The sequence below is a fragment of the Trematomus bernacchii genome, unplaced genomic scaffold (assembly GCF_902827165.1).
Source record: "Trematomus bernacchii unplaced genomic scaffold, fTreBer1.1, whole genome shotgun sequence".
Classification (NCBI taxonomy): Eukaryota; Metazoa; Chordata; class Actinopteri; order Perciformes; family Nototheniidae; genus Trematomus; species Trematomus bernacchii.
The window spans coordinates 958,857-980,991 of record NW_022988066.1 but is presented as its reverse complement, the minus strand read 5'-3'; the positions used below and the strand labels follow the sequence as shown (position 1 = coordinate 980,991).

At 42.0% G+C, this 22,135-nt stretch overlaps 1 protein-coding gene across 3 annotated transcripts; it reads right to left on the bottom strand.

Moving 5' to 3' along the window:
- Positions 1 to 282: 282 nt before the first annotated feature.
- Positions 283 to 21,600, bottom strand: jupa (junction plakoglobin a). 3 transcript variants are annotated; one of them, XM_034120398.1, is made up of 16 exons: positions 21,430 to 21,600; positions 10,457 to 10,506; positions 9,562 to 9,723; positions 9,220 to 9,464; positions 8,210 to 8,448; positions 7,315 to 7,516; positions 6,929 to 7,073; positions 6,689 to 6,792; positions 6,053 to 6,391; positions 4,790 to 4,942; positions 4,556 to 4,675; positions 3,889 to 4,039; positions 3,181 to 3,302; positions 2,870 to 2,909; positions 1,903 to 2,026; positions 283 to 1,231 (listed from the first exon to the last, which is right to left on the bottom strand). In XM_034120398.1, exons 2-15 carry the CDS (start codon positions 10,467 to 10,469, stop codon positions 1,905 to 1,907), a joined length of 2,157 nt encoding a protein of 718 aa, XP_033976289.1. In that variant the 5' UTR covers positions 10,470 to 10,506; positions 21,430 to 21,600; the 3' UTR covers positions 283 to 1,231; positions 1,903 to 1,904. The 3 variants fall into 3 exon arrangements, with proteins under 3 accessions (XP_033976289.1, XP_033976291.1, XP_033976290.1); XM_034120400.1 differs by lacking the exon at positions 21,430 to 21,600 and adding an exon at positions 15,883 to 15,936; XM_034120399.1 differs by lacking the exon at positions 283 to 1,231 and having other exon boundaries at positions 1,900 to 2,026.
- Positions 21,601 to 22,135: the final 535 nt, after the last annotated feature.

Genomic DNA, 22,135 nt, shown 5'->3' with positions numbered 1-22,135 from the left:
ATTAAAATTCAGTTTTAGCTGCTTCAAAGACTTAATGTGGACCTGATCGATCACATCAATCAGATGTTATAAGCCAGAATAAGTTTAAAAAACAACATGTTCTCTGTGCTGGACTTTTCCAAAAATAAAACACCAATTATTCTTGTAGATTAAGGGAAAAAGAAAAAGAGAGAAATTGCTAAATATTACTTCATGTGTAAAAACGACTTTACATTTCATGAAACTATAAATATTTTCATAAATTGGAAAACCGGTAAATCATTGAAAACATGGACACCGTAATATGTTTAATATATCCTTTATTTTTATTAAACAAAATTTCAGTAAAAACTCTTATTAAGTAGAAAGACAAAATGTTCCCTGTCAGTAGTTAGCTCCAGCTGTAGGGCCGTCCCCGTCTACATCACGTCGACTAAAATGTATTTCAACATCTGTAAAACCACATTGTTGTTGTTCTCCATCTAATGATTACGGTCACATACACATCGCTTCTAATTCAGCTCAGAGACATCTTTGTTAATATTCTGCTAATGCCGGATAATGTGAACCTTTCCCAGTGAATAACTTATAAAAGATGAGAAACAATTCCTAAAAACAAACAACCAGCGGGGGGGGCCCTACACACTGCTCCCTCATAGACCTCTCATTTGTTCATTCCTACTGAATTAGTGCTGCTAGAAAAGAGCGAGCGTGTGTAAAATAACTCTTTTTGGGTCAGGAGAAAGTTGACAGCATATAATGTCAAAACTACAGCGTAGACAGCAGTGTCTGTTACAAAGGCGTTAAGAAAAGAAACGGTGAGCATGTGCACCGTGCACGTTGAGCCACCTCCGGCAGTGTTTTCAACTATTACTTTTCCTTTTTTTACGTACAAAAAGAGAAAAAAGAAGGAAGCTACACGATTATCATCACAAAATAAAATCTCTTTGGCATAGAATACCCACCCAAAAGCGTAAACGCACACGTACTCACAGACACACTCACATGCACACAGTCTTTTAAAAGGTTCTCTAACAGAAACCTAAAAGCATCGTCAGAGTTATAATCAGCAGAATTATACTATAAAACAAAGTTGAGCCCTGTTAAGATTATGAGTCCCGTACTCGGTGATAATTGCATATATTACATCAGGCTGAGCGCAGAGGGAATAATCTCTACGGACGACAAGATCTTCTTCTTTGTCCCAGTACGTCACCGTGTCCTACGCAAGACCTTTCCGTCTCTTTTGGAACTATAAGAAGAGCAAAAAAAAGACATGAGAAGAAAAATGATTAGTCGAGACAGATTTCAGTTTTTTTAGGTTTTTGTCTCACTGGGGAAAATAGGTCTCTCAATTCCCCACACCAATCAGGAAAACAGCCCATTATGGTTACATTGTAAAATAAAAAAACATTCCAGATCTGTATTACTTTTACAGCAATCCTATATATCATAAGTCAAACTAATTGTTAGTGGAATTTAACTTCAGACTAATAAATACATTGGATAAGATTAGACTACAATAAGTAACTAAACTTGCTAAAAAACCAATGCATGTTCCTTTGAAATAGAGAAATTAACACAAACAATGACAAAAATATAAAACCTTTTCCACAGATTACATTGAAATTATTTTAAAGAAATTACAAAGATTATCCTGGCATAACATTTTTCATCAAATGGATCACCACGGGGAAAAGAAAAGAAAAAAAAAGTTCCCACTAGCCTCTCAGGGCTTCCGTAGCTCAAACGTCTTATCTTAATACAGAATACCAAGAGATGTTTTGTTTATTAAATTGCTTATTATCTGGTCGTTATTATTAATGATCAATCGAGAAAGGTGGATTAATTCAAACCAATCTCTCAGGGGGATTTTAAGAAAACAGATCCTGATTGGCTGAGGTAACGTTCGCATCAACTGACCTTTAATAAGGTTCCGTTCTTTCGTAGGGCATATTGAACTCGTCCGGCATCATCACTCCCTCCATTCTGTCCATGTGCATGTCCCCTGGGTACGCTTCGTAGGATGCGAAATTAGGATCAATTTCTGCAACATAAGAAAACATGTTTTTTAAGTTTCTTGTTACACCGGACCAACAGATAATGTCAAGTAGTTAATGCTGCGGTCACGGAAATCATTTAACCTTTTATGCACTTTTGGAACATAACGATCAGAGAGAGAGGAGAAGATTAGACTTTTTATTTATTTTTTATAAATTGTATTTATTCAAGGATGGTAATGAAGAGAAAGATGCAACAAAGATATGAAACACCAGGGAAGATATGGAAGGGGAGAAAACCTTTGGGTTTGGCAATGAGGAAAAGGTGGTCATGTATGAGGGGAACAAATAAGAAGGGTAAAGAAATTGGAAGAACGGTTCGATTTGACTTAAGTTATTTAGTATCACAGAGTACTTTTACATTTATAAATGTTTTGTATGCAAGAGATTTTGCTTGAATTTGATTTCATTATTTTGATATAAATAATGATCTTTTGATGCTTAAACATTCTTTCGAGATGCTTAGTCATTTTTAAGTTATCAAGTAATTCATTTTAGCTACTTAGACATTATTTTAAGATATAGTCATTTTGAGATTTAAGGTTATTATTTAAGATACCTAGTGAATATTTTGACAATGTTTTTCCTTATTTAGAGATTCTAAGTAAGTATTTTGGGATACCAAGTCATTTCTGAGAGAGTTGCTCAATATAATGACTAATGCAATCTTTTTTTTCAAATGATGTCAATGGGCTTTCCTAATTTTGCTTCAGCAGGGCGGCGTCCCGTTAGCAGATGACGGCGCGTCACACTGCGGTCGCTCCCTGTGGTGGAGTGACCCGGTGCTGAGGAATGTGCTGCATGTGCAGATTTCAGGCATAGTTACTCACCTTCTGTATAGGGTCCATCCATGGGGACGCTGTTGTGGGCCTGCGGCGGTAACGAGAGGGCAAAGGTCAAATAACTCAACACTTCAATATAGACAGTTTATTTATAGTCCTTAAGGGATTATTAGGATAATGTAATAAGAAACAGTTTTTTCAAAACCAATCGTTTGCAGAATCTTCTTAAATACTGACGTCAGCATTTTATAAAAGCTGCCAAGATTTAAACCCAAAGAGTTGGGAGGATTTCTAAATACATTAAATCAAAAATAATTGTCTTTATGTCAAGTTGTCAGTGGAGGGCGCCAGACACTCACCATCTCCCATGCAGTGGGGTCGTGTTTGAACAGGGAGTGTGTGAGCTCCACGGACACTCGCTTCTTGTAGTCTGAGTTCTTATCCTCGGAGATGCGGAAGAGCACAGCTGCTGCGTAAGTAGCTGAAAGAGAAAAAAAGGGGAATATTCAGTCATGTACAAGAACGACCACTCCTTATAATAATACTTCTAACAGTAATGTGCTTAAGTGTGGGTGTATCAAAAAGGGAGACAAGTCCAGAAATGTTTGTCTGAAAAACACCAGAGGAGTTCTCATGCTAATAACTGAGTCACAACATGAGAACTACCTGACGCATTCTTGATCAAATCTTCCAATGATCACCTGGAAAATCTTATTAAGACTTTAAATCTTGTTTGCTTGATCATTTTTGAAGTCTCACAATTTCTTTTTTCTCGTACATGCAAATCATAAAGAATTCCAATAAAAAAAAACCTTGAGCAAGTACCCAAAGTGTTGTTTAAAATCTTCCACTTTGCAGTATTTTATGATGAGATTGTATCATTTTGTCAACTATCAGTCATTCTGAAATGCAGTGGAGTACAACGTCTCACCAAATGGTCTTGTGGGGTAAAGTACCTGGAAAGTGCACTAACGGCAAGTACAGCACTTGAGAAAATTGCCTGTGTTCCTTTCCACCTATGCCTGAACGCTACATTACGCCGAGCTAATCGCAGTGCATTATCCTACCGATGCCCTCGTTGTTGGAGTGCAGCAGGTCCATCAGCGGAGCCGATGCCCCCTCGCTGTCGATCAGCTCGGCCGACTGTTTGTCCAGGGCCAGCTCGCACAGCACCCCCGCTGCCACGCGCTTCACGTTGTCCACTGGAGAGTAGAGGAGCTGGAGAGAGGGAGGAAAGGATATAAGTTACAAAATAAAACACCAGGTTTGCAGTGGGAAAGGTTTGTTGCTTAGGAAGGTTCTTAAATGGGTAAAATGACCCAGAAGTACCGAGGTGGCAGCCATGATAACAGCTGTCTGAATGCTAAGGAACGGAGCTTCAATGTTTCTCTTGTTATCTCCTTTAGCATAGGACTTAAAGGGACGATACTTTAAAGAAGGAAAGGAGATAATACCGTCTAATAATTCTTTGCAACAACGACAAACAAAGATCATTCCAGTGCTTAATAAGCATTTTTTGTTTTAAACTACATTGAGTATCTAGATTAGCTTTTAAAGGGGCCCTATTATGCTCTTTTGGGTTTGAGTTATATAGGTTTTTGTGCATGTAAATGGTCTGCAAAAGATACATTCCCAATGTTCACTCCAGAAGGAGTTTCTCTTGTTTTGGCTATTCAACCCAGGAAGTTCATTTACAAGACTAGGAAGTGTGAGAGATTGAGTTTCTTGTGTTACCTGAACAAACAGAGGAATGGTCTGCAGGTTGGCGATCTCCGCTCTGTTGATGGGGTCTCTGGCCAGGATGTGCAGAGCTCCTGTGGATCCCTCCACAATCTCCTCCATCCTCACACCATCCTGGGGGGCGGGATGAGAAGAGGACATGTTACTCTGGTTTAGAGAAACTCCTAAATAATTCACAACTACTCGCATCGACAACCCACACGTAGTTATTCAGTAACCCTGTCGTACCTGGTATGTCTGCTGGGTGGAGGAGCCGTGTTTCTGGGCGTCCTGGTGGGCTTTGAGCAGCAGGTTGACCAGGCGGGGGATGGCTCCAGCGTCCCTCAGAGGGGCCTGGTTCTCTGGGCACAGGGCCAGGTTTCGGATCAGGCCGACCACAGCCTGCAGGGAAGAGAGGGGAAGACACGGTCATGATACTGAGCACAGATATTGATCTTTATAAATCAGCACAACTCTGACAAGCAACTTCAAGCTATTATATAAGAAATATGAACTAAACCCCAGGGCTTGATTCAGGATAGTATAATCTTTAAAATCTTGATACTAGCGGGCCATCACACGGAACTGGTTAAAAAGTGACCCTCCTGGACTGGGTCAATGACTGGACATTGTTGAAGACATTTACTATGGAAAGACTGACCTACTGTCTAAGGACTAAAGCAGAGATCTGTGAACAATGCTGGGAAAAATGGACAGTGTACAAGGACAAATAAAGACTGTAAACATGGAGTAGTGTGGTCCCCTGTTTTGTGTTGTTTTTTTTTCTACCTGTGTAGTTGTGTGTGTTATATATTTGTCGAATGAAAAATAAAGAGTTTACAAAAAACAAAACGACGTTTCCTCCCCTGAAACCTGGTCTTGTAAAACATGCTGTTCCTGCTGTTATGTCATTTCATGGTCCTTCAGGCTGATTGAGACTCTGGCCGTCTGCCGGACCTGCCATCCCCTCTTTCCATCTGTCCGCCATTCCCCCCAGACTCTCTTCCTCTCCCATCAACTCCTCTGTGTGTGTTTCACAGTCCTTAACTGATATCCCCTCTAACCGCCTGCCTACCTCTGCTTTCCTCTCTGGAGCACTTTCTCTCTCTATTCCCCTATACCTATGGGCTCAGACAAGGGTGGGTAAGATTGAGCCTTTTCAAATGATACACAATATAAAAACAAAAAACTTGATGCATCATTTACAACCTTAAAATCTTAGAGCTTCAACGACTAGTTTATCAGTAGTAAAATAATAAACTATTTAAAAAAATTGATTCATTGTTAAAACATACAAAAGGGCAATAACTGCTGCTTTCAAGCCTCCATTCGACAACAATTAGCTGCTTTCCTTGGGAAAAGAAACTGGGATGGACATTATGGACTTTTCTTCTACCAAACAATTCATCCATAATTAAGACTAAGAGACCAAGGAATGTTAATGAACATATTTTTGAGTTGTCGCCCTAAACCAAGACTCCCCCCAACTCTTCCTCCCTGTTTTCTCAGTACCTTGATGACGGGCCAGTAGTAGGGCTGGTTGAGCAGCTTGACGATGGCGGGGATGCCGTAGTGCTGCCTCACGGCGTGCTGCGCCACCTCCGCCTGCTGGTGGCGTGATGTCAGGTGGCGCAGGGCGCAGACGGCAGGCTCGACCACATCCTCCTTCTCTCCGGCGCGCAGAATGGCGTGGATCAGCGCCTCGACGCCGTTGCCCTGGGTGACCTGAGTCTTGTTGTGGGCGTTGTTGCATGTGAGGTTGGACAGGATGCCTGTGGAGCAGGTGAGCATGTTGAGGTCGTCTGAGCTGAGCAGACCCACCAGCACCTGGAGGAGGCTTTCCATACCCTCCTGCAAAGGGAAGAGAAAGGTTTTAGTGTTAATATGAGACTCCTGGAGCATGGATTCATGTCATTTAGTAATTGGTCATTTCTTTTCTAGCTGGTTTTTGTTTTATACTAAATTAATCATTATTTAGTGTAATTATTTTAGTCAAGTAATTGTTTATGCTTTATTCTGAATGCAATTTTGGGTACCGGGCGAAAAATTAGCTTTCTGGTGTCTCAGCGGCATATCATTTTCAGTTTGATCAAAACAGAGAATTCTTTTAGAAAGAACAACAAAGTAAAAGTGGGTGTGGACTCATACCTGCTTTGTGGCGGCATCAGAAAGGTTCCTGAGCGTCCACAGACAGTTCTGCATCAGACGCTGGCTGGAGCCTTGGAGGTGATTCCCCAGAGCCTGCATCCCACCTGCAGGGAACACACAAGTTAGATCCCTCAGCAACATCTCATTATTGTTGGCTTCATGTAGCGCTGACATAAAGGCACCACACCTGTATGACTACACACAGGTGTGGTGCCTACACAGGGAACATGTGTTACATACCAGCCTCTACAATGGCGGGTTTGTTGCTGGGGCACACAGAGAGCACTTTGAGCACACGGCTCGTGGTCCACAGCAGCTTCTCATAGTTGTAGCTTCTCATGATGTGAACGAGACCCTCGGGACCCCCGTTGGACAGAATGATCAGCTGTGAGAGAGGGGCGGATTGTGTGAGCGAACAAATATGACAAAAGCTGTTCGGACAGATCAGTAAATCATCACCGCAATAACTTCTCCAAACAAATAACCACACCTAAACCTCAACGTGCCAGCAGTTCTGTTCACATGCCACACCCAAAACAGAAACACATCGCCAAACAAGCCTAGCAACTTCTCAGGTTACAGAACTTGGCAGGTATGAAGTAAGATATGTACTGGGTAATACACACCTTGCTCTCCTGGTTGCCGTAAGACAGCAGCTGCAGACAGTCCGTGGTGATGGCCAGGAACTTGGGGTTGCTCTTCTTCAGCAGGGGAACCATCTTCTGCAGGCCGTCGGCCAGACGGACGGCCATCTTGGCTCCTTCCTGGTGCAGCAGCAGGTTGTGCAGCGTGGTGATGGCGTAGAAGAGCACAGACTCCATGGGAGAGCTGAGGGAGGGAAACAGAGAGGTTAACGGTGTATCATAGACAGAAAGGCTTGTCCAGTGGCCGTACGTATGTCCTACTGTTAGATAAAATATCACTTCCAATGTAATGAATAATTGTAAGAAGCTTTGATGTTTACTGTCCTCCTATTGAACCTCATTTTGTCATACTTCATTGTGCAATCTCATACATTGTCCATAATGGCAGTCGACACACTCACAGAATATGCTTGAACGAGATTAGACCGTGGCAGAAACAGAAGGTTCTCCACGAGAGAAAAGGTGGTATTTGGACAGGAGGATCATGAGGCTATTTCTGATGTCAAAATTAGCATTATTTGTATTCTATAAGGGTTTTCTTCTGGTAAAGTCAGTATAAATGTGTTAATCTAAAAGGTGTTGTCTCTTCTATATCTTTAAAGTCATCTTTGGGTATTTTACAATGCAGTTCAATGTCGGTGTTTGCATAATTGAAAAAAGATTTCATGAAAAAAACGATACAAAATGGAAACATTTGCTTTGAATCTCATTTGCCAAAGCCAAAAAGGTATTTTCTAAAACAAACAAGTTTACTTTGCATACCTGAAATATAAGAAAATGTAAATGTTTGCAATATATACTAACATTGAAGACAACAACGAGGGTCAAAGTAATAAGCGACTGAAATAACACCCATTATCTCTTTGTCTGGGCGTACCTGAGCATTCGGACCAGGGCGGGGATGCCTCCAGACTTGAAGATGGAGAGCAGACCCTCCCTCTGGTGGGACAGGTTGTGGAGGATGGAGGCTGTGGCCTTTGCCGTCTCCATGTCGCTGGTGTTCTGCATCGCCCGCACCACCGCTGCCACCATCTGTGGGGACTGCATCATCGCACGCCGAGACGCCTCCTTGCGTGTCAGCTGGTTGACGATCTGGGCAGCCTTTCCGACCACCACCTGAACAGAGGGGAAGAGTTCATTTTTTATTATGGATGGTAAATATTCCAGGCAATTAGAAGTGTCTGATTTCAATGCTAATGCTATTAGAAATTTGAATTAAAAATGATAACATTCTAAACGATGCCTTCAAATGACCATCACATTTTTTCAACTTTTCAAAATGACGAAATATTTGATTTCCAATAGCAATGACAATAAAATAACCATTTGTGTATAAGTTACTCAACCGATGTTACCTTGAATTCATAAGGAAAACGTTGTTTGTCTCACATCCCTTCACAATGAAAAAAATTAGTAGTCTTGATGAATTTAAATAAATGTGTGCAGCTACAAAAAAACATCTGTGTACATACTCTCAAATAACTCAACAGCTTTCATTTCAGTGTTTTTAAAGCGTTAAGCTGTTATAACACAAGCATCATAAATAGCAAGATTTTAGCAAAAATGCTTGCGTTGGTGAAGAAATGCGTAGACAATTGAATAAAAACCTTTGGTTAACCGTTTTTAGACTCTTTGTTCATCGTCGAGGTGAAGTTTGCTTCAAGAATTGTACATAACACAGGCCTTGTAATTGATACACAAATGGTCATTTTGCTAGTTTCGATTCCTTTAAAACAGAAAATCTGCTTTAGTTGGATTGAGGAATAGCTAATTGCAGTTAATGCATTGATAATACATTCAATTAGACTCATTAGATCTTTAATAATGTAATAAATAATATGAAATGTGACCACTGCACTTATTCCAGGTTGACTGTGTGACGCTCACCTGGTCCTCGTCATTGAGCAGCTTGGTGAGCTCGGGCACGGCGCGTGTTGCCAGCTCGGCGTCGTCCTGGTAGTTGATCAGGTGGATGATGGCCATCTTCAGCATCTGGGAGGGCTCCGCCAGCCGCTGGACGTTGGTCATCTGAGTCGGATCTATCTGAGTGGACACGATGGTGGTGCCCGACTCCACCGTCTCTGGGAACATCGCAGCCCGCACACGCTGGGCTCTGGTGAAGTGAGTATCCACTGAAGAGAAGAAGAGGATATATAGGCGATGAGATCACAGGCTACATGTGATTGAGGAAAAGCATTATGCTGGGTTAGCCCTGGCTTGTTTTCTTACCGGGCTGTTCCGACATGACGGTGGTGGTGGTCGTGGTGACGTGCTTGGAGCCGTACTCGCCATCGTCTCTCATTGTAGTAGCTCCAGACTGGATGCCCGAGTCGAGGCCATACATCGTCTCTTGCCACTGCGTCACCTTTGACGTGCCATCGGCCTCATACGCTGCAGAAAGGGAGCCATTGTGGGAAGTGATGGTTCAGATTAATTTAATAACACTTGTTATCATCATGGAGAGGGTTTTAATGAAAAAACATTGCCAGTGTACCAATGGTTTTCCTGCGTCAAATTAAAAAGGAACCCTGCTGCAAAAATAACCTTCCGTTGTTGAATGTGATAAGGAAGTGACCTCAATATAAACATATGAAAACAATAGTTGGAAGAAGGAAAGGTCATGATCAAAGAAACAAGTCTGCTTTGTAAAATGAGGTGATACAGGCAAACAAATTCACTTGAAAATGCATGTAGGGCTGTAACTACTGATACTAGTAATCATCGATTAATCTGCCAATTATTTCCTGATTAAACGTTTAATTGTTTGATCAATAAAAAGTCAGAAGATATTGTAACATGTCCATTGAAGTTACTCAAAGCTCAAGGTAATATCTTTAAATGTCTTTTATTCTCTCTCCATAACCTTAGATATTCAGTTTGATGTGAAATAAAATCAGATACAAATCAGGAAATCTCCATATTTGATAGGCTGAAAATTAGCACTTTCTACCTTTATTGCATGATCAATTATTTGTCAAATAAGCGATTATCAGTGAGCAATTATTTCTCTTATCGACTAGTTTAAAAAAAAATCTTTAAATCACTATATATTTATTTGCAGAAATGTGGGAAGATAAGACTAAAACATTCAAATGTTTCAATAGCTGAATTGTGAGATACTTACTATGCATTGCCATCCTTGCCTCCAGTATTCGTCACAACGATGGAGCGAACCTGAAACACAAAAACAGGTAAATATGCGAGTCATATATTTTTCTTTAACAAGGATAAACGTTACTACATGCCTGCCTCTCCCCATTAATACATTCATATTCCAGCGAGGTGTCTGCCTCCTCACACAATGCTGTCGTTCGGATTTTAAATTCAATCCGAGTATGGCAGTTCAGCAGATGACCCCCCCCCCCCCCGCTCCCTGCCGTGCACCCTGACCTGAAGATGACAACACGGAGCGGCAGCAGAGGCTCATGGGAGAGGGAGGCGGAGTGGGTAGAGAGACAGCTGTAAGTCAGGAATGCTAGCCAGCCACAGTGACCTTTCACCCCGGCCCCTGCCCATATAGCTGTGGGAGCAGCCTGCTGCTGACGCATGGCAATGAGGAACCTGCTCGTCAGGTTTCTAAACCGCTGGGGGAGTGCGTGTGTACAGACAGTGAGCAAGCTCCTTTTCTCACACCAATAAACATCTTTAAAGTTCCTGCTTTAAAGTTCCTGCTGCAACTTAACATTTTACTTTACCATTTGTCTTATGTCCAATACTACCATCTGTAAGACTGACTTGCCTCCTGGGTCTCATTTATAGGCACCTCGTTGAGTTTTAATTCAACAGTGCTCCAGATTGCGTAACTGCCACGCTACTTGTTGGTGCAAGTTTGGTCTGCACCACCTAACTTCTAATACAATTCTTCTCGTTACATTAACTCATGTATTCAATCCTCACCAGGATATCTTACTGTATCTCTTTTTTAACCAAAAAATGGGAATGTACTTAAATGCATGCAACTCTGATGCAAAGTGTGAATCCCAGACTTTGAAAGAATATTCAGTGAAGATAAGGCAAACCATGTTGTTCCTTTAGGAAAATATGTCACTAAAATGTGATCAAACGTTGTCACCTTTTAGCTGTAACTAAATGTAATCGCCATGTTTTTTTCCCCACAATATCCTCCTCATGTTCGAATCGCCTTAAAATGAAGACAATCCCTAGACATTGTTATAAGGGCCAAAAATACCCTCTTATGTCAGACCATGTTTTGTATCTCTGCTTGTCTGCAGGCTGAATGTCACCCAACACATAAACCCTCTTTCTCATCACAGAGAAATCTGCATTCCTAATGGCCGCCTGTCTCTGTGTGCAACATATATGACAGATGCAGTACAATGCATCCACTGTGCCGGTCACAAGTGTTTTCAGATGTCTTTCTGTAGCTGACAGGATGTGTGTCCGTGTGAGTCTTTGTACTGTACATGTCTGGTATTTGCGGATTTCTGCAGGGACTGTAAATGCTCTGAAGGTATTGGGGGGGGGGGGGGGGGGGGGGGGGGGTGCTCTTCATGGTCAACAAACAAAAGGCTTAAACATAGACTAAAATGTTAGAAAGATGGCCATGACAGCTTACAACATGATTCCATGAAATAAGCGTCTACAGTTATTATGTTCCTTCTTCAATTCTCAATAAAACAACTATCAGAGATACCTCCAAGGCCTTGTTACAGGCCTTGGCTGGTACCAATCATGAAAGAGGGGAGTTGTTTTTACGACTTCAGCGTGCTCAAGAGCTTTAAGTTGTAATGTGGAAACATCATGTAGGCTACAAAGAAGATGTGTTGTCTTTTATTGCTCCGAGCATTCAGACAAAAAGTGAATGGACGTTTCAGAGTTGTTGCTCCGACTAGTTGGGCTTTTATCATTGTGCGTTACCCATAAAACAAAATGTGTTGACACCACATGAATGAAGCACACTTATATTTCAACTCCTATATTGAATGGGTTGTTGTTACTTGTCCCTGCTACACCCTTCCACCAATGAAAATCAACTCAGTAGTGTTTTCATAATCTTGCCAACTGACATAGAAACAAACCAAACTGCCTATGAGGTTATGATTTCAGAGGCAATACAAAAGCCAGGGCTATGAATCACAACGTCAAGCTGCTGTGTTGGCACAAAAAGAGCCATAAACCTTTACCTGAGCTTACATGCAAACTCACTCACGGTAGCACAACCTAAAAGGTGCAGTAAGGGCTGTAATCAGAGTTGATCGATGGGTTTGGAGGACAGGAATTTGTACAAAGCTGAACGGCTTTGTCTCAGCATTACACTGGAACTCTTCATGATGTTAGGCGCCACTCCCTCATCTTTTTTGCCCTCTGGGTTTGCGGAAGGACGTGTTGTGTAATGTTCAGTACCTCGGCTAGACCCGCCCACTTTTTCTCCCCTTCGAGCTGTGGTGGAAAACCATGCCAATAAGTGTGTGCTCTGCATGTTCCTCATTAGGTTGTCTGTCCTCTCTCTTTGATATTTGATTAGGCTAGACAAGTCCCCACATGTTTTTGGGGCCTGCGTGTTTAATTACAATATGCATTTGCTCTGAATATGTTCTTTTGGTCCCTACATGTCCACTTATCTAACGCTCCCTTCACAGGGAGCAGCAGAGAGACTTTCAGCAGTAGTCAGTCTGGCACAAGATCCTGCAGGACCAGGCCCCAGAGGTCTGTCTGAGCTTGCAGCTACATGCTACCTTCCCCCCCAATGCACTGACTCATGAGACAGAAACTGTGCTTACGGTGTATCTCTAGTTCTAACTAAAAAAGGTGTGGCCTCTTTTAAACCGAAGCACGGAGGATTGTTCATCAAGATACTAAGCAACTGTATCTATCCATCAATCAATAAGACAGTAAATCTGACACACCCCAGATTTAAGTTCAGCGTAATACAAAAGCTTTTTTAAAACGTTAAAAGCATTTTATCGATCTACTGCTGGAGGCACACCAATATAAAACAAAGCCTGCGTGACTTTCGGTTTCGAGCTTGTACACAGCGTGTCTCCACAGAACTTTCCTTTTCTTTGTAAATCAGGGGCAGTGTTTGTGTAGTCTTTGTTTTCCTGGGCGAGGCAGCGGGTTCATCCAACTGTTGCAATGCCGCGACACGCCCTGCATATCGCCTAGGTTACCGAAACTCTGCTCAGGCAATGTACTGTGGGGGTATTTATCTGCTGACCCATCTGATGTTTGAAGCCATGCTGGCTGGTTGGCTGATAAGTGCTGTTGCCTCCTGGGTTTTTTTCTCATCATTTGGTTTTTTCTTTCCTTCCCCGCAATGCTCATGACTTAGCTCCAAGCCAACTCCAAGCTTTGATTTAAAATAACAAAGATTCCATTTTCTTTTTGTATATGTAAAACTGAGTATCAAGGCTTATCTGCCGATCCCTCCCCCATTGTTCAGTATGACTAAAAGCCGTTGCTTGTATTGTGTATTTCTGACTGGACTTTGCTCTCTTCCAGTTAATGAGTGATGCATCCGTTCACTCTCACTCCATAACCGTCTTTACCACTCACCATCCGGCTACACAAACACTCAAAAACATGGAAGCTGCACTGTTTACTCTGCAAAGACCACCTCTTACACACATCAGTTCCCACTATCTGTGTGGATGACTTCAGAGGGCTTCCTTCTAAAAAAAAACCTGCACAGTGAAGCAGGAATGTGTGTACAGTGAAAGCTGCCAGTGAGCGAGTTGCGACAGAATAGCAGAGATGGATACTGTTGAGCACCCGCTGGTGTGACATTCCACACATGTAGTGTATTCATATGTCCCGTGTCCACGCGTAAATCTTGCGCTGCAGAAAGTGCACGCTGTTTCACCCCCCTGACACTAAACTCTTGCAACCTCCTCATTACTCACTTGTATATCCCCGAAACTAATAAGATACTATGAGCAAAGGTCTGCTTTGACAATGGATGAGCAACTCTGTTCTCAATCATGAGAAACTATTCACCCCCCCCCCCCCCTTCCCCTCAGGCAAGTCAGACAGGGAGTGCCACCCCAGCAGTGACAGGCTCCCAACAAGGGTGTGGCAGCAGAGTGTGGGGGTGTATGAGTGAACAGGGTGAGGCTGAATTGCTAGAGGAGGTAAACTGTAGATTCTGACACGTAATTCTCCTCAGTAAATCATCGCAATGATTAAGAAACTATGTAACAAACTCAAACACTCACAGATTTTTTACTCTGCTGGCCTAAGCTGCTCTTTGCATCACAGCAGGAATGATTCGGGTCAGGGAAGAGGCCCAGGGGGCTGGAGATGTACTCTGGTTGTATCCCAGAGTGGCTCCGAACATTCATTACAGGGTTTGCAGTGATTTGTTATCCAGCCTCATGCCCGTTAGGCAGGCAGAGGTGTACATAACATGCCACCGGGCTCTTCTTCTATGCGCTGGTGGGCTTTTACATGCCTACTCGTGAAGATAACGCTGGCAAACAAGTGTTGAGTTATAGGTCCATGTTTTGGTAAATACTCTTATTGATGTGTTTGCCAAGATATAAATGAAAACATCAATACCACTCTCACATCCGTCATTCAAGCTAGAACTAGCAGCTAGTTAGCTTAGCATAACGATTAGAAACAGGTTTGTGCAGCTGTCCAGTGAAAACAAAATACACCCAAAATCACCTAGCTTAAACCCTATATATATATATATATATATATATATCCCTATATATATATATATATATATATATATACATATATACATATATATACATATATACATACATACATACATACATACATACATACACACCTTTTTAGTTATATATGTACAAAATACTAAAACCTAAATGAAAAAGTTCTGTACAACTACAACTTCTCATTATTAAAATCAAAGCTAAGCTAGCTACCACCCCGTGGTAACTTCATATTTATTGTGCCAATGAAAGTGGTATCAATACCAACTCTCATCCAAATAGAAAAGTGTTGCATCCTTTATCCCACTTCTCGAAAACAAATCATATTTTGTGTCCATGTTGCAAATCCTCATCCAGGTCAGAACATTACGACTTTGTTGTAGAAACGTGACCTCGTCTGATGGTCTGTGATTTCTAACAGGCTTGCTCATGTCATGTTTAGACTGACATGCAAATAAAGCAGATTATGTTTCCACACATCTGTAAAGCTTCCTGCACCATCTGCACAGATCAACTACTTGACATGTAGGCTGCTCCCACACGCACACACCCTTTCACATGCATGTCCCCTGATGGGCAACACGCACTCCTCTCACTCCCCAGATGACTTTAACACAACACTGCACTCGCACAGCCCAATCCTCCTGACAGTAAAGGGCCAGTGCAGCCAGCTGAGCCTCCACACTTGACATTGTGCTCTCTGTCTGCATTCCACCTCCCCAGAGTGGGGTCAGGCTGTCCCGATGGGATACAGCGCTACACCCCCAGCCAACCTTCCTGGTCCCCAAACCCCAAGTCCAGTATCCCCCACTCCTCCAACAATATCTGTTATGGCAGTGTACTGGAGGCAGCAGGGGCTAACTGTTTGTTATAAATCAATAAAGTGAGGATGTGAAGTGGTGCATACCTAATGGATTTATTGTGGTGGGTGACAGGAAGTGGCGGTCAACATTATCTGACTCACACACAGCTGGGCCTTCTGGTCAGAGAGGGGACGTTTATGAGGAGATGCTGTACTTTCACAGCTGTTCCTCCATACTGTAAATAGATATCAAGGCAATCACTTTATGGACTTATTGTACCATATATGGACATGGCCTAAACAAAACAAAATATTAATTATCAACGTACGATATTGGGAAATTATGCTCTTAATCACTTTAACGTTAGATTTAGATGCATAATATAGAGATGTTATCATCTTAACATACGATTAAAGAATATGATGACCTCAACCATTTTTATGTTTTTCACTTTATTTTTACATGATTTTTCATACCTTAATATTACCCGTTTTATTTTGCATGTTTCTCCCAGACATTTTAGCCAACATGATACCGGAATAAAGATTTTTTGCGTGTTTATTATTTGATATTTCTTTTGATGTAGGGTATTTAAAAAGAATGAAATTCCAATTCCCATGTCAATTCTTAGAAATAATTTCTCATTATATTCCCATCGCATTAGTGGAAAAATGCTCAATAATCAAATGTATCTCAGTTATTTCTGGGACGATATATTGTCCAACTAATGTAGTTAGTAGATGCAAAACTACTGTATTGTGTCCTGCGCTGAGTTCAGGAACAACACCGCTTCAAGTGCAGAGCTGTCAATTGACTGTAACAGGCAGTTGATCAAATCCAGACCATAGCAACACCACAGCATGCCAGGAGCCCCACAGACAAAGAAAAGACGATGTTATGCTGCTGCTGCTGCTGCTGCTGCGCACTTCAGCAACACACAAAGTGATTTTCTCTAAATGTGGCGGATACAGCCCCCCCTTCCTTGCCTGATCTGGAAACATTCCCAACAACACAAGTCGGCCACAGCCAGCATGCCAATGAATAAAATAAGCAGCGGAATGGATAATGGCCCTAGATCTGTCGGTTGATTCATTGCAGCTACTTTAATTAGTTGAATTAAGCCAGTGGATGCAGTACTGTGTATGTGAGGCTGTTTACTCCCTGTGGGATCTCACTGGGAATCAAAGGAAACGCGAGCTGTCTCGGAGGAGGTGCCTAAGTGCAGAGGGGGATCACATTACATAAAGCTGACAGAAGCAGAGAAAGAGTAAAAGGGGGTGAACCCCTTTGTGACAATAAACACTCATTTGTAAGGCCCACAACAAAGTTCACCAACCTGTCCATCGCATATCAGACAAAGTGGGAGGAACTGAAGTCGGTCCAAAGATTATCACAAGAACAATAAATACACCATAAAGATATAGCAATCGAATGGCTTCATTTCCTCATTCTTTCAATTTAAATGCATTATGTTAAGCCCAGTCACGAGAGTAGGATAGTTTTGAGCAAAGTGATTTGGTCTTACAGTAAGCAGGATGCTGCCGCTCTCTCCATGTTGTTTGGGACGGTAGGAAGGAAGAGGATGAACTTAGTCTCTGATACAGCACAGAGAGCCTCTGTGTTACTTTGTTTGGGCTAGAGAGGAAAATAGTAGCCGCATTGTCCCATTGACTGCTGTCACAGTGACAAGGAAACCGGTTCTCAAGTGTCCCCACTGGATGCATCCAAAAAGGCTGAAGCACATCAAGACGGCCCTGTGTGTTCACTGGACAACGCCACATCCAAAGCCCTGTTTAAAAGGCCTGACAGGTTTATTTATTTTATTTTTGGACTGCCACCGACTGCTACGCATCGGTGTGCGGCTGAGCACTGAGGAGATGTGACAGATGATTAATTTTTCAGGGAGATTAGAGGCACGAGGGAGCGGGAGGGGGCTGCTTTGGAGAGTAGGGAAAAAGTCTAAAGGGACCCTTAAGAATACAACGCTGACCTGGAAGCAGTTCAAGTTCACGGTTTGCTTTCTTTATGAAAACCACATCTAAAAGCAACATTAAGCTTAAACCTCCCATTTCCCGATTTGGAAAGAATGTGATTCCAACTATTTGTGTTTATGAGCTTTTAGTCTGAATGGTAAAGCAACTTAAAGAAAAGATGCGTTTTGTTTTATTCCGTGTTTAAACATGATAGTTGTTTCTGATCTGTTCCTAATTGAGAGGGTTACATTACGTTTCCAATTTCCAACCCAGGTTGACCCAAACTTCAAACACCACATGTATGCTGCACATGTTAACAGAAGCAAAACAATCCGGTTTCTGATTTGCTCCATATTTAGAAAGATACTCTTTACTAGGCCCATGCTTAATCCTGACATCAAGTGTCTTGAAAATTGTGCTCGTCATTTTTTCCTAAACCTGCTGACAGACATAACAAACAGACAGACAAAGCGGGCCAAAACAAAAACCTCCTTGGCAGAGGTCAAAAGAAACATCAAATCTAAATATTTGAAGAGTTGAGCTAGCATTGTAAAACATTTAGGGATTTAGTCTGACAACAGTCATGTCATTATCTTGGTGAAAACCTTTTAAAACAAACAAACAGAGGAATAAAACGAAGGAGTGACACATTGTCTTAAACACCCATGCATATTTTAGCTCATCCAATGTTTTGTAAAGTATGCACAGGCCCCAGGGTTGCACAACTTTCTCAACCCAAGAGAGCATGAAATCCTACAAAAGCCACGAAACAAGAATAACAATCAAGCTATGAGATTATTACTCAACAGCGACAACGGTATGCTAAATGTTCTTCAGTGAGATCTTGACGTTCGAAATGTTGCATATCGAGCTTCCCTGGTGATTCTGTTTCAACCACACCCAAGCTGTCCTCAATCTCTCATAGAAGTGTAATTAAGGGACAGCGAGGAGGAGAAGAAGAAAAGCAGACACCACAGGACTCATCAGAGTCACTATGCTGAGAAGTACGACTCTGCCAAATCAACCAACTGTGAAAACTTTGTCTTTTGAGTCAGCGCTGGAATCCATTTCCCTCCCTCCCTCCCTGCTTGGATACGGCTTGGTTATGAAATAATTATCAAAAGGTAATAGATTCATGAAGAAAGCAGCAGGGTTCTATTTCCAGCATGTCCTTAGACTGATGCATGGGTGTTTTGGAAAGATCTTTGAAAAGGCTTGAAACTTGGCAGATATTCAAACAGCTTTTAAGTGCGACTGATGGGAAGAAACAGCCATTAGGCCTTCGACATTTTAAGTAAGGGACATTTTCTTGTCCTCGTTTTATCCAACCAAGGGAACTGTTGGAAGGTAAATAATTGATTTCGGTGAATGTCAAGGGTATGGTTCGGCTGGGCAGTGCCAGCTTTACTTACTCAGCATTATACTGTGCTCCACTAGAAGTATCCGACTTTTTGTATTCAGTCACAGCTTTAGCTAGTTAATAACTGTATTCATCCTGAACAAAGAGACTCAACTTTCTTTAGCTTGACGACAGCATTGTCACGTGAAGATTTCCTCTGAAGCCCGTGAAAGTTAACCCCAAGAAGGTTTTACTGCGGTCACAACCCCCCTCCCCTTTGACTGCAACCACAAAGACCCCTATCGTAGCTGATAGGAAACGCTATCTCTCTGCGTCCCCTTCTCCATGGGAACAGTAAAACACAGAGGCAGGGTGCTATGCAAACAGAGTGAGTCACACAACGTGCGCTCTGAGTGGCTGTAACTGAGCCGCTGAAAAGTAAGTCCTCAGTCAGGCACCGCCGAACAAGGGACGAGGGAAGTGAACCAACAAAAAAGAGAAATGCTAAACAAAGAGGTCATGCCATACGGTAATCCCTTTTGCAAATTGTAGACCTATATATGCACTGAAGGATCTCCTGGCCTCTTGCTCCTCTAATGTAGGACAGTATCAGGGAATTAAGCAGGAGGGGGGGGGATTATCACAGTGCCACCGCAGCTGTAGCTACGACATCTACAGTAAGTCGCCCCCCCCCTCTTCCCACCGTCGTCCCACCAGCCGTCCACCCTCCTCCCTGAGGGCAGACAGGGACGGCTTTCCAACCAGGGTGCTATCTGCAGCTGCACTGGATGACACAGACCAAGGGCAGGCTGGGGGGGGGGGCTGACTGGCAGGAAGTTTTGGCATTCAACCCGACACACATTCAACAGCCTCAGCTGGACGTGTTGGGCTAGAACCAAGTTGGATGCTACAAACTTGTTTGGCACTTTCACATGGAGTTACTCGCTGGTTATTCCAACAGGACAATAGATAATGTGATTAGTGTTTAATGGTGCAAGAGAGAGCAAAGCTGTTTAACTTCCCAATCTAATGTGCCCCGTGTCTAATTTGACTGACATGTAGTATATTTTGGGGGCTGTGGACACTGCCAATAATTTAATCACATAAGACAAAAGCCGATAAGATAAAAGTAATTTAAAATGGGTGCTGGGTGAGGACACTAAATTGGACTGAAAAAGATCCATCCTGTCATGCAGGTGCATCTGCAAACTACTGACATCATGGAGGATTTGGCAACACCTTGAGACATCTCTGCTGGCATGATCATCTGTGTGGGAGTGGATGGGCGCTATAGTAACATTAACACATTTGGATTTGATTCATTATTCACCGTCATATATTACAGATTCCAGGGAACAGGAACTTACGCCCCCATGCAAAATTACCTCATTGCAGTTTTTAGGCTACTGTTGTTTGAGTTCACCACAAATGATTGTCATACTACATTAAACTTCTAATTAACTTCTTAAATTATTAAATGAGAGACCTGTATGGGTGACATCTTAATATGTACTTGTCTGTTGTAATCCAACAGTACAACATCGAAATAAAAGTTATTTTACTTGTCTTCAGAGGACTAAAACAACTTTACATTTAAGGAATTGGCACCATTTCACCTTTGACACTTTTAATAAAAAAAATTGTCAAAGGACTCATCGATCATAAATCAAGCTGTTGACTCGATTAATCACATTATGTCAACTACGTTTGTTTTTCTGAGAAAACTGGAACAATAAAAGCGTTGTTGTCGGTTTGCCAGCGTGTTAAGTGTCCATAAAATGTTATCTGTGAGATTGATACAAACTATGTAAACTCTAATTAGATAACTCTAATTTTGTCAAGAAAAAGCTAAATGTTTGGCAAAAGCCTCTTCACCTGCCTCTCGCGCACGCGGGTACACGCACGCGCATAATTAGACACCACTAGTGGGACTCTATTGACAAGTGACGTCAAGTTGAATGATCGATACTGGGGGCAAAAACATCGTTATGATGATGCGGAACTGTCAATTTGATAATAAAACAGTAAAATGACATGTTTCATGAAAGAAAGCAAACTTTTGGGGCCTGGGGAGCTCGCGCTTCACTCAAGCGGTATCAGCAGGCAGTATCGTCTAGTTTGAGGCATGCGGAAATGAACTCCAAATACATGATTGGATTTGCACCAAGCTAAGCAAAAGATGAACAATGTAATGAAACATTATTCCACATGAGCATTCACGCCTTTTAAGCACGATGGAGACTTATTTAACACACGTATTCACACTGAAAAGAACCTCGTCGGTGACAAAGACAATATGAGCAGCTGGAGAAAGTGAACCCAAATTAAGAGCATATTACCTGTCGAAACACACGGAAGCGTTGTAAATTATTCCAGGTCAGGGACTCGTTTCCTTCAGGAGGAACACTTTTTCTCCTCACTTCTGTCCGTGCTGTTGCTGTTGCTGCTGCTGTTGCTGCTGGCCGACAGTCCTCTGAACAAAAATGAGTAAAAGAAGCGTCACCTCAGAGCAGACTCCGCCTCCTCCGCTGACCCCACCCTGCCACAGGAGGCGTGACTGCCGGGAGGAACTGCAGTCAATAAAATAACAGAACATTTGAGTTTACCTACCAACAATTGCCTTAGGACATGTTGCCCTTTGTAATGATGAAGTGAATCAAATTAAAAGCATTTTCCATGTTGTAGGTTTATGATATGATACCATTTTCAAAATATAATTTAAAACGTTATCAAGCATGTCTAAAATGTTTGGACATTTAATGTATCCATGAACATGTTTGTCAGATTTGCATATACACGCAATTCGTGGTAGCCTATAATGTTTATAATATTTGTTGACTTACTGTTTTGACTGTTCTTGTAGGCCTATATTGTAGTTTACATATTTGTGTTCCCCTATTTTAATGTAGAATGGGAGAATGGGAGCAACTGCAACATAACCACATTTATGGATAAACAGGCAGACAGACATCACATATAAACTCAAACAAGCTCAGCATGATAACAAAGTACAAAGTTCACTGAAAACATTTGAGCGAAGTAACA

Coding starts and splice junctions, on each gene's coding strand:
- jupa (XM_034120398.1), bottom strand. Junction 4,943..6,052: donor ACTACTGGCCCGTCATCAAG/GTACTGAGAAAA, acceptor TCTTCCCTGCAG/GCTGTGGTCGGCCTGATCCG. Junction 2,910..3,180: donor ACCCCACTGCATGGGAGATG/GTGAGTGTCTGG, acceptor TTACCGCCGCAG/GCCCACAACAGCGTCCCCAT.